Here is a 13,167-nt window from a genome sequence, read left to right as displayed (position 1 = left end):
TTCGGGGCTAAATGCTACCGCGACGTTAGCATGGCTAGCTGTTTTCTAACATCTGAGGAACAACCGGTTCTCTTCTTTCGGGTGTATCGCTCCGTCAACGGCGACATTTGAATTAGTCGTGCTGAAAAATACACATTATTCGGCGTCGGACTGGATTTGACACCGGTTAGATTTCCCGGCTTGTTCCTGTCGTGGCGCTTCGACCAATCGGGTTCAAGCATTCATCGTGACGTTTCGCCTTTTTGGCTTGGAATCGGACAAGGTTTATAGCCGTTGTTAGGAACACACAACGACGAACAGAGATTTCCCGACCGCTTACGCCCGAGAGCCCGTCCAGATTGATATTGCTCAGAAGTCAATTCAGAGCGACAACCTGCGGCGCGGGGTTAAATTGCTATGGCAACCGTCTCTCCATTTCCCATCATCCCGAAAGCCGTGGATATGATGTGTTTGAGTGTTTGTGCAGGTGAGTCGCTCCGAACGCAGAACAACAGAACGTGGAGCGAGGAATCAAAGCCACCGCCGCGACCGCACGAGCAGATCATATGACGAATCGATGCGTCTGCATTTAGAAACGCTATAACGGCTCCACCGAGCTTCTTTAAGACAAATGTATAAATAGACAACGACTACGATGGTTTGAATATCAGCTGGTGACGTTTATACAGGTCTTTGTGTCCTTGGGCCTGAACTGCCTTGTACAAAGTGCTGCGTAAAGCGAATATCAACAGATGTTTACCGTATTTTACGGACTATAAGTCGCACCTTTTTTCATAGTTTTGGCCGGGGTGCAACTTATACTCCAGAGCGACTTATATGTGATTTAATTAGTTATTCTCACATTGAAAACCACAAGAGGGCGCTCTAGGCTCTAAGCGACGCAGAAGAAGAATCTGCACTTCCTCTTCCTCTGGAGTTTGTGGAGTTGTTTAGAAGTGACACAGAGGAAGAAGAATTCAATGGATTTAGTGATTTGGGGTAAAACTGATGCTTTGCTAAACTTGTTAGCATGTTCTTTATGCTATAGTTATCTGAATAACTGTTCATATGTTACGTTAACATACCAGACACTTACCACAGTTCTGTCTGTGCCTCATGTAGCTGAAAGTGTTAGCGTTAGCATACGTCATGTAGCTGAAGGTGTTAGCGTTAGCATACGTCATGTAGCTGAAGGTGTTAGCGTTAGCATACGTCATGTAGCTGAAGGTGTTAGCATTAGCATACATCATGTAGCTGAAGGTGTTAGCATTAGCATACGTCATGTAGCTGAAGGTGTTAGCGTTAGCATAGGTCATGTAGCTGAAGGTGTTAGCGTTAGCATACGTACAACTATTCACCATGTTCTCTCATCTGTTATTATTTTAAACTGCATTTACAGAGGAAATGTCTGTTCTTGGTCTTGGATTTTATCAAATACATTTCACCCAAAAATGCGACTTATACTCCAGTGCGATTAACACATAATGAGCCACATAATGAGCCACATAATGGGCCACATGAACTGTCCTTAAACACGACACAGAAGCTCTACCACAATGAGCCACATAATGAGCCACATCATGAGCCACATGAGCCGTCCTGGCGGCTCCTCACAGACGCCTCGGTCCGTCTGCTGCAGTTTCCCGGCAGCACAAGCCTCAGATCCACATAAGTCCTGGATTCCCGGCTCTAAGTCGCACATATTGCGCCGCTGCGTCTCTGCTAAACCCAGATGTTATGAAATCTTTATTACAGCGACCTTTAGCCCACGTGGAACACTCACATTTCTCTTTAAACCGTTTTCTCCTGCTCCGCAAAAAGAATTCTGTGTTATATAAAAATGACTAATTACTACAAATGGCCCATTCTTGATTCGAATGATACATTTGTTTTCTAACGGGGCTAAAAAAGATTTGTAGTCACACCCAGACTACAAATGTGTCCCGCGGGCTTTTGTTCATTTCCTTCATTACGAGCGCAGTAAACACAAACGCAGCATAAATGATTGATTCGGTGAAGTATTCAAGAAGACTTTTTAGACATTGTTTTTGCCGCGATTGGTTTGAGTTCAGCACCAGGACATTCTCAGTGTAATCCAAGGTAAAGATCTGGATCAGAAGTCGAACGGACACGAGGTTTCTTTGCGTCACCGATGTGCGACGGCGACGGAGGACGGATTCGTTTGTTCTTGGTGGCGCTTTATATCTCTTCTCTCTCTCCTCCAGGTCCCGGCCATCTCTCTGGCCTACGAGACGGCCGAGAGCGACATCATGAAGCGCCAGCCCCGCAACCCGCAGACGGACAAACTGGTGAACGAGCGCCTCATCAGCATGGCGTACGGACAGATCGGTCAGTGCACGGTGTCGCGCCAGAATCACGAAGGGTTTGACATTATCAGCAAACACGTAATACAGCAAAACCATGACGTAAAGTTAGAGTTTCTCAGGGATGAACTCGTCCTTCAAAGCCTCTGAGATGTTTCCACCTGAAGGTAAAGGTCTTGATCTTAGTCAGAGTTGTCCTTGGAGTGACTGGATTGGACTCTGACTCTGTGCAGTCCTGTCTCATCCTGCATTTTAGCGCTCTGACCTTTATTATCCCTTTTTACCTTCCCACAACTCTGTACTTACTTCATTCAAACTCATGGTCAAACACAAATGTAAAGTAAGAACATCACGACTGCCGCTGTGAAGAGTCAGCGCTGCCGTTTACAGCAGGAAGTCAATGGACCTGTTTCTGATATTGAAGCACATATTATGATAAGTTGAGTTTTTAACCTTGTTCTAACATTGTTCCTCATCAAAAACAAACACACTTAGAGCACATTTAGTACATTTGGCTTCATTCACACCAGTTTGATGAATTCTGGTTGGAAAGTCCTCTCCTTCCGAGCCTCAAAAACACACGGAATCTCACGTGTTCTTCAAAAAAGTACATGGAAGAGGAAACCCGGACAGAGGAAAGACATTAAAGTCCAAACAGAATGAAACTGCAGTTCAGAGCCGGGGCCAATGCATCACCGGTGTAACAAAAGCACGATTCTATCATTTAATATTGTCGACATAAAGCTATTGCCACTTAGATTGACTCAACAATGATAATAACGAAGCCAAAGTAAGAAAAAAATCATATAAAGTAAACAAAATACATGTAATTTGGACTATTTTGTGCTCAATTTTGACTGGAAAATGGAGGAGTTTTTAGAGAATCTGCAAAATGATATGACTCGAGGTGGAAGTACAAAGTATCAGTGGAAACGTTTGCTTTGTTATTTGAAGTTTATGTAATGGGAAGAACAAAACATTCAATGGATTAAACCCCAAAAAATCTGGTATTTTCAAACGATCGACAAACAAAAAGGAGAAAAACTAAATTGTGTCTGAAGAAGCGGCGCGAGGAACATTCAGATCCTTTCATACTTGTCACTTTAGATTGACTCGCAGTGAGAAGAGAAACCAACACTTTTACTCGAGGACGAGACCGTTACTTCAAACTAACTGTCACTCAAGCAGGAGTCAAAAGAAATGTGTCCGAAAACGGCGTCTTCAAAAGGTTCTTCCCTCTTCTGTGTGCAGCCCAGCCCTTTGTCCGCCCTTTGACTCCTCTGAAACGTGCGCTTGAAAACGAAAGCGCCCCGTCGACACAATCGTCCCCGAAAACGATTTGCGGGAGCGCCCTCGACATGAATCCCGGCGACAGAAGGTGCGGCTCGAGGTGTCGGCGGCGGCCGCATAAACAGCGCGCAGACACCTCGTAATCAGCGCTGACATTTAGCACTACATCTTCACCCCGTAACCCTCGGCTTCAGAGGGGGCGGGCGGAGACGCGTCGGGAGTGCGGCAATTTGCGGCTAATTGACGTGACATTTACGGCACGCCACGTTTCGAGCGGCTGCTTAGACTCTTTTTTTTTATGGGGCTAATGCGGCGAGTTTGTGCGATGACACGTGGTTTAAGAGTGACGTGTCGGATGTGGGATTCATCTACGGCTTTGTACGAGTTGCAGATAAAAGACTGAGGTGGAGATAACGGTAAAAATGGACAATATTCGGATGGTATTTCGACAGAGTAAGAGGAAGGTGCAAGAATATGTCTGTAAATGTCTTGGTTGAGGTTAAAATTTGGCCGAAAATGCGAATGGAACATAAAATGAACCGGAAAAATATAACTGTCTGTCTCTTTTTTGAGGTTGGTTTTAATAGTTTTAATCATAGACAATACACTCGATATTCAAATTAACAATTGCAATTTATTTATTTTATTTATTATTATTTTTATTTTTTATTATATATTTATATATATTTTTTTTTATTTAATTATGTATTTATTTATTAGAAGTGGGAAATTTGCTGCACACAATTATAAAAACACTTTACATAATACAACGTTTAAATGCAAAGACCATTTTTATAGGAAATTTGTTTTTCCAAAATAAAGCGAAAACCCTTCGACAAAACCAGCTCACACAACCTCAGTTCATATTGGAGTTAGTTCCGAGCTGTGGGAGCAGCATAAGAATCAGTCCGAACACGAGAGACAGCAATAAATGTGACGTGACCTTCAGACCTGTGTGTTTACTCTCAATCGTCTCATTCCTTCTTCTCTTTTTGTCAGAACACCTAAACATGTCTCCTTACTGGTACATACTGTACTTGAACATATAATCATGTTCGACGCACTTGTCAAGCCAAAAAAAAAAAGTTGTCTCAAATTAAACGTCCGTCAAGTTGAAAGCGTTCCGCCCATTCCGACAAAACTAATTTGCGAACGTGAAATTAAAAACACGCCGCCGGCTTCTTTTTTTTCCCAGTCACACTTTTTTCCTTTTTGCAGATGCGTGAGATGTCGTTTTTTGATGCTAACGTTGGGTGACAAACTTCAGGTGCGCTCCTCCGGCGTCACGGCGCGAGCGAGAGCTGTTTACGAGCGCGTGTCAAAATAATGCCGTCAAAACTCTTCGCCGCTTCTATAAATTGCGGCGCGTTCAGGGGATTCGTGTCACATTAGCTCAGGTGTTAGCGCCGCTGTCGTGTTAGCTTAAGGGTTACGGGCTAAACATATACGCACAGGACAAACAAACGGCGACGGAAACGTACACTTTGCACGGATATTTACAGGAATATGACACGACGACATCCTTCACGCTTGGAGAGGTTAATTGAGATTGTGGCACAGGTAAAATGGCGTTATTTGCAGATTTTGTGGCGTTGTCGGATAATTATTGCGAGCAACTTGAACATGTCATTCAATTAGATGATGAATTAAATAAGGACGTCCTTTGAGTTTAATGAATATGACGACCTTTATAATACCTTTGAGTTATTACTTGATTACAGCAGGACTATTCAACTTCATTTTTTTGAGGGACAGATTTTTATGAGATTTTCAAGGAATTTGTGCTGCACAGAATATCCCCAGCACTGGTTTAATCAATTGAGTTTGTTCAAATTACTGCTCATAGATTGGATTTTTGTTGTTTGAACACTGTTTTGCAAAATTGCTCATCCAGTAGCACTGAAACAGAGTTAAACTAAGATTAGACTAGTACCAACCAGGTCTGAAACAGGATTAACCCAGAATCAAAACAGGTCTAAAGTGGAATTAAACGAGGACTAAACCAAAAATAACCAAGTCTGAATTAGTGCTCAACCAGAAAAAACACAGTGTACAAAATTATTTATTTTGTATATATATATATATATATTATTTTTTTATTTATTTTATTTTATTTATTTTATTTATTTTATTTATTTTATTTATTTTATTTATTTTATTTATTTTATTTATTTTATTTATTTTATTTATTTATTTTATTTATTTTATTTATTTTATTTATTTTATTTATTTTATTTATTTTATTTATTTTATTTATTTTATTTATTTTATTTATTATTATCATTTTATTTATTTTTTAAAGATGGGTTGTGGGCTTGATTAAATCCCCCAGAGGGCCTAATTTGGCCCCCGGGCCTTCGAATGACAGAATATCCGTTCTTTTGCTCTTCACACGTAAGTGAATAAGTGGTTGTGGAAAACAGAAATACATTTATTTAATGTTCATTAAGAGTTTGGAGAAGAAGCCATTTCCTTCCATTAAGTCTCTTGTTCCTGTTTTCACGGAGGACGGACTGAAAAACACTTTAACACTGATTAAACTCGCAAACCTTAGTCAAGAAATGCGCTATTTTAGAAAACACACAGAATGTACGCTTTCTCTGGTCTTAACAGAGTTCTGGAGTTGTGTTTAGCTTCATTCACATTCAGCCCGTTTACAAGCTTCTCTCCATCTGAACCTCACAAAAACACTCATTTTCAAGTTTCAGATTTGTGACATCAAAGGTGGTGATGTACAGGTCTCATGTGCAGTTTTTAGGACCATAAATCATATTCAGACTCATTTATGCCACAAATCACTTCCATTACTGCTGCTTGCCTACATCAGCACGTCGGGGCAAGCTAGCTTTCGTCTGTCTCTTCATTGTAATTACCTCTGCTGCCAATAGAGGGAGTACTAACTGACTAACTACAAAAGACTGATAGAAAGTTGTGTGGTTTTCAAAACATACATTATTTGTTCTTACTTTCTAAAAGATGAGATGCAAAAGTACAAGTGCAGGTCCCTCCCTACAAGTGCAGTAAAGGACCCCCCCCCCTTTTTTTTTTATATATGTTCAGCGTCTTTGGGTCACTGAAAAGCACTATATAAATAAAAGTTAGTATTATTATTATTATTATTATTAAATATAAATGATACAGAATATGTGTCCGTTAAACTGTTTTATTGTTTTTTGCATATATATATGAAAACAAAGCAAGTTGCTTCCATCTAAAAACGTGTTATTCCATGATATAATACAATAAATCTCTGTATTAACCTCAGTCCTTCCCGTTGGTTCAGGGATGATCCAGGCCCTCGCCGGCTTCTTCACGTACTTTGTGATTCTGGCGGAGAACGGCTTCTGCCCCGCGAGCCTCGTGGGCATCAGGATCCAGTGGGATGACCGAGAAGTCAACGACCTGGAGGACACCTACGGGCAGCAGTGGGTGAGTAAAACAAACACACCTCAAACACACCTACGGGCAGCAGTGGGTGAGTAAAACAAACACACCTCAAACACTCCTACGGGCAGCAGTGGGTGTGTAAAACAAACACACCTCAAACACTCCTACGGGCAGCAGTGGGTGTGTAAAACAAACACACCTCAAACACTCCTACGGGCAGCAGTGGGTATGTAAAACAAACACACCTCAAACACTCCTACGGGCAGCAGTGGGTATGTAAAACAAACACACCTCAAACACTCCTACGGGCAGCAGTGGGTGAGTAAAACAAACACACCTCAAACACTCCTACGGGCAGCAGTGGGTATGTAAAACAAACACACCTCAAACACACCTACGGGCAGCAGTGGGTGAGTAAAACAAACACACCTCAAACACTCCTACGGGCAGCAGTGGGTGTGTAAAACAAACACACCTCAAACACTCCTACGGGCAGCAGTGGGTGAGTAAAACAAACACACCTCAAACACTCCTACGGGCAGCAGTGCGTGAGTAAAACAAACACACCTCAAACACTCCTACGGGCAGCAGTGGGTATATAAAACAAACACACCTCAAACACACCTACGGGCAGCAGTGGGTAAGTAAAACAAACACACCTCAAACACACTCTACAATCTCTACAGTATCTGCTTTACTCTGTGGCTCTACAATCTCTACAGTCTCTGCTTGCTCAGTGTGCTCTACAATCTCTACAGTCTCTGCTTGCTCAGTGTGCTCTACAATCTCTACAGTCTCTGCTTGCTCAGTGTGCTCTACAATCTCTACAGTCTCTGCTTGCTCAGTGTGCTCTACAATCTCTACAGTCTCTGCTTGCCCACTGTGTGCTCTACAATCTCTACAGTCTCTCCTTGACTCTGTGCGCTCTACAATATCTACAGTCTCTGCTTTACTCTGTGCGCTCTACAATCTCTACAGTCTCTGCTTGCTCAGTGTGCTCTACAATCTCTACAGTCTCTGCTTGCTCAGTGTGCTCTACAATCTCTACAGTCTCTGCTTGCCCTCTGCGTGCTCTACAATCTCTACAGTCTCTCCTTGACTCTGTGCGCTCTACAATATCTACAGTCTCTGCTTTACTCTGTGCGCTCTACAATCTCTACAGTCTCTGCTTGCTCTGCGCGCTCTACAATCTCTACAGTCTCTGCTTGCTCTGTGCGCTCTACAATCTCTACAGTCTCTGCTTGACTCTGTGGCTCTACAATCTCTACAGTCTCTGCTTGACTCTGAGCGCTTTACAATCTCTACACTCTCTGCTTGACTCTGTGGCTCTACAATCTCTACACTCTCTGCTTGACTCTGTGCGCTCTACAATCTCCACACTCTCTGCTTGCCCTCTGCGCAGACGTACGAGCAGAGGAAGATCGTGGAGTTCACCTGCCACACGGCGTTCTTCACCAGCATCGTCATCGTGCAGTGGGCCGACGTCATCATCTGTAAGACCAGGAGGAACTCGCTCTTCCAGCAGGGCATGAAGTGAGTCCAAGGCTAACGCTAACGCTAACACTGACGCTGGTACAAGATCATAAATATTGCTCAATTCCGGCTGTCACGCACACGTTTATGGACTACTAAGTATCATGCTAGTTTTATTTAGCATGAAGGGCACGTTACACATCAAATTAGCCAAATTTAAGCTAACGGTTTATTTAGGAGTGTTTTATTCATAAATATCAGCCTCTTCTGTCCAGTTAAAGACCTGTTTCTGTCCCATATGTTGTTTTTCCGCTTCATTCACACTCGTTCACGAGCTTCTCTTCTCTGCTTCTTCTCTGCGCCTCACAAAAGCAGTCCGTTTCAATTGTCTCATCTGCTATTTATGACGTCAAAGGTAGCGATCCAGAGGTTTTTGAGTCCGTTCTGGGTCCATGACTGTCTCAAATCACGTTCATTACAACTGCGGGCAATGTCGTTTTAGTCTCTTTTATTGTCTGTGATGAGGGAATCCCCGACTGATGGAAATGAATGTGTGTTTTTTTAATACATTCTTTATTCTATCGTTCTAAAACATGAGATTCCACAGTAACAAGACAACAGCACGTTTAAAGGCCAGCGACGATACAAATGCACGTGTGTTCTTTAAAAGCAGTAGAAGGAAACTGTTAAACTGTGACAGATATTCCTCCCGCTTTAAATCCAGCGAGTGTCCTTTTATCCCGCCGTGTTCATTCTTAACGCATTGATCTGATGCTTGGCCTTTCTGTGAGGCCAAAGACGCAGAAGGATTAAGGGAACAAACATTGAAGCGAATCGGCCTCCGCTCTCCAAATGTCACCCCCCGAATTTGGCGTTTGTCACAGCCCGCGCGCCGCGGACCTCGCACGATGGGCCGAGCTGTCTGTTTGGGAGATAAGCTAATTGCAGTGTTGCTCGTGCGGCATGGCGAGCGCTCCGGTGCGCTCTGAAAACGCTTATCAGATAAACATATCTTTGTATCAAACCCAACGAGGCCAGGGCGTTTAACATACGCAACATACGTATGTGGCCGAGGCAGGCGGCCCACACAGACGGGCGGCCCACACAGACGGGCCGAGCAGCGACAGAAAGACAAGAACCGACGGTGGCTCAACCCCGAAGCCTGAAAATGAGACTTTTGGATTAGCTCGAAACACAAATAGTCTTTCCTATGCACCAGAACCTACCTCTGAAGGGTGAAGGGTGTCGGCAGTACGGCCACGACACTTCGGACCGCAGCTTCACCATAGCAACGGACAACATGCGCCATGAAGCTGTGGGTCGCGGGGCTCACACGACGACTCAATTCAATTCAATGGTTACAGGCAAACATTTTCTCACGTTTACTTGTTTTAGTTATATTAATGTCCAAAATAGGGGTGCACGGTGGCAAAGGCGGTTAGCGCTCCTGCCTCCAAGAAGAAGATCATCAGTTCGATTTCCGAACCAGACCAACGTCACATGATCTCTCTGGATGGAGTCTGCATGTTCTCCCCGTGTTACCGTGGGTTCTCTCTGGCTCCTCCCACCGTCCAAAGACATGCATGTGTGTTAGGTTGGTGACTCTAAATTGACCCAAGTGAATGTGAGAGTGAAGTGAGAGTGAAAGGTTACCTGTCTATGTCTATGTCTATGTGTTGGCCACTGTCCAGGGTGTGCCCCGCCTAAGGCCCAAAGTCACTGGGATAGGCTCCAGTCACCCGCGACCCCGAAAGGGAACAAGCGGTAGAAAATGGATGAATGAATGAAAATAAAATAATCCAACTGAAACATTCTTAGTCTTTGGCTACAAATGGTGTAATCAGCCTCCAGTACTTGAACCACATAAGTCCACACTGCCAATGCTAAAACGTGCTACCATGCTAATGCTACATTCTGATCCAACAACATGAAGAATCTTATGTTGTGTGCAACCTGACGTCATCATCGAGGTCGACCAAATGCTGAGGTGGTGAATAGAACAGCACTAATCTCTCCCTTTTGGAAGTAAACCTTGATCTCCGTTTGATGCACATGTTCCATCACAAATATTACAAACGCTCACAGCAGGAAGAGGTTTGGACTCAAATGACTTCTAAGCCATACAAGAAAGCAAAATAGTGTGCAATGTAGCAGCTAAATTAGCTTTTTCTTTCTTTCTTTTTGGTGTGATTTGGTGTTATTATTAGTGCATGTTTGGCCACAGAATCTATCAGCCAAAACACACTGATTTAAAGGCCTCACATTATTTAATTTAAAGGTTATTTCTTAGGTTGTTTGTCTGAGCGAATGCAATAAATGTGAGTTATTTCAAATAACTCAACTTTTTATTATTTTACGGACTTCTTCTGTGCAGTTTGTGAGTCCATAAACCATCACCAAACAAATGACTCTTTTAGCATAGCAGTCACATTGCCTAGAGCTTCATTTGATTTATTCCCACCCCTTAATAGAGTTAATTGGAAACAGCGTAGACGTTCTTTTAACTTAGAAAATGTGAAATACTTGTGAACACGTGAAAGCCACAAGAATGCGTCTGGTGTCCTCTTTGATACGTGTCGTTTACCCTCTGAGCTCGTCATAACGGGCGGTGCGTGGGGTTCCTTTAAATGCAGCGTAAATGTGTGAATGGTTCTTTTTCCCGCAGGAACCGTATCCTGATCTTTGGGGTGTTTGTGGAGACGGCTCTGGCTGCGTTCCTGTCCTACTGCCCCGGGATGGACGTGGCTCTGCGCATGTACCCGCTCAAGTACGCCACGGGCACCGCATCACGCCACATACACAGACACGAGTACCTCACACACCGACGGGCACCGCATCACGCCACACACAGAGACACGAGTACCTCCCACACCCACGGGCACTGCATCATGTCACAAACACAGACACGAGTACCTCCCACACCCACGGGCACCGCATCACGCCACACACACAGACACGAGTACCTCCCACACCCACGGGCACTGCATCATGTCACAAACACAGACACGAGTACCTCCCACACCCACGGGCACCGCATCACGCCACACACACAGACACGAGTACCTCCCACACCCACGTGGCACCACATCACGCCACATACACAGACATGAGTACCTCCCACACCCACGGGCACCGCATCACGCCACATACACAGACATGAGTACCTACCACACACACGGGCACCGCATCACGCCACACACACAGACATGAGTACCTCCCACACACACGGGCACCGCATCACGCCACATACACAGACACGAGTACCTCCCACACCCACGGGCACCGCATCACGCCACATTCACAGACATGAGTACCTCCCACACCCATGGGCACCGCATCACGCCACATTCACAGACATGAGTACCTCCCACACCCACGGGCACCGCATCACGCCACATTCACAGACATGAGTACCTCCCACACCCACGGGCACCACATCACGTCACATACACAGACATGAGTACCTCCCACACCCACGTGGCACCGCATCACGCCACATTCACAGACATGAGTACCTGCCACACCCACGGGCACCGCATCACGCCACATTCACAGACACGAGTACCTCCCACACCCACGGGCACCACATCATGTCACATACACAGACATGAGTACCTCCCACACCCACGTGGCACTGCATCACGCCACATACACAGACATGAGTACCTCCCACACCCACAGGCACCACATCATGTCACATTCACAGACATGAGTACCTCCCACACCCACGTGGCACTGCATCACGCCACATACACAGACATGAGTACCTCCCACACCCACGGGTACCACATCATGTCACATTCACAGACATGAGTACCTCCCACACCCACGGGCACCACATCATGCCACATACACAGACATGAGTACCTCCCACACCCACGTGGCACCACATCATGCCACATACACAGACATGAGTACCTCCCACACCCACGTGGCACCGCATCACGCCACATACACAGACACGAGTACCTCCCACACCCACGTGGCACCGCATCACGCCACATACACAGACATGAGTACCTCCCACACACACGGGCACCGCATCACGCCACATACACAGACACGAGTACCTCCCACACCCACGTGGCACCACATCACGCCACATACACAGACATGAGTACCTCCCACACCCATGGGCACCGCATCACGCCACATTCACAGACATGAGTACCTCCCATACCCACGGGCACCGCATCACGCCATATTCACAGACATGAGTACCTCCCACACCCACGGGCACCGCATCACGCCACATTCACAGACATGAGTACCTCCCACACCCACGGGCACCACATCATGTCACATACACAGACATGAGTACCTCCCACACCCACGTGGCACCACATCATGTCACATACACAGACATGAGTACCTCCCACACCCACGGGCACCGCATCACGTCACATACACAGACATGAGTATCTCCCACACCCACGGGCACCGCATCACGCCACATACACAGACATGAGTACCTCCCACACCCACGGGCACCGCATCACTCCACATACACAGACATGAGTACCTCCCACACACACGGGCACCGCATCACGCCACATACACAGACACGAGTACCTCCCACACCCACGTGGCACCACATCACGCCACATTCACAGACATGAGTACCTCCCACACCCACGGGCACCGCATCACGCCACATTCACAGACATGAGTACCTCCCACACCCACGTGGCACTGCATCACGCCACATACACAG

The 13,167-nt window shown here is 45.4% G+C and overlaps 1 protein-coding gene across 2 annotated transcripts in view; it reads left to right on the top strand.

Moving 5' to 3' along the window:
- The window catches only part of atp1a2a (ATPase Na+/K+ transporting subunit alpha 2a), a 440,146-nt gene that overhangs the window by 119,509 nt on the left and 307,470 nt on the right, over nucleotides 1–13,167 (top strand). For both annotated transcript variants that reach the window (XM_072440594.1, XM_072440596.1), the window contains 4 exons: nucleotides 2,205–2,328; nucleotides 6,877–7,022; nucleotides 8,383–8,513; nucleotides 11,119–11,220. In XM_072440594.1, coding sequence (XP_072296695.1) covers nucleotides 2,205–2,328; nucleotides 6,877–7,022; nucleotides 8,383–8,513; nucleotides 11,119–11,220 — 503 coding nt within the window. The remainder of the gene's footprint in view (nucleotides 1–2,204; nucleotides 2,329–6,876; nucleotides 7,023–8,382; nucleotides 8,514–11,118; nucleotides 11,221–13,167) is intronic.

Source organism: Eucyclogobius newberryi, unplaced genomic scaffold (assembly GCF_026437365.1).
Source record: "Eucyclogobius newberryi isolate DKJ021-1_F unplaced genomic scaffold, fEucNew1.0.hap1 SCAF_12, whole genome shotgun sequence".
In the NCBI taxonomy this organism is placed as follows: Eukaryota; Metazoa; Chordata; class Actinopteri; order Gobiiformes; family Gobiidae; genus Eucyclogobius; species Eucyclogobius newberryi.
Note: the sequence above shows the minus strand (reverse complement) of the source record. Positions and strands in the feature narration are given on the sequence as shown.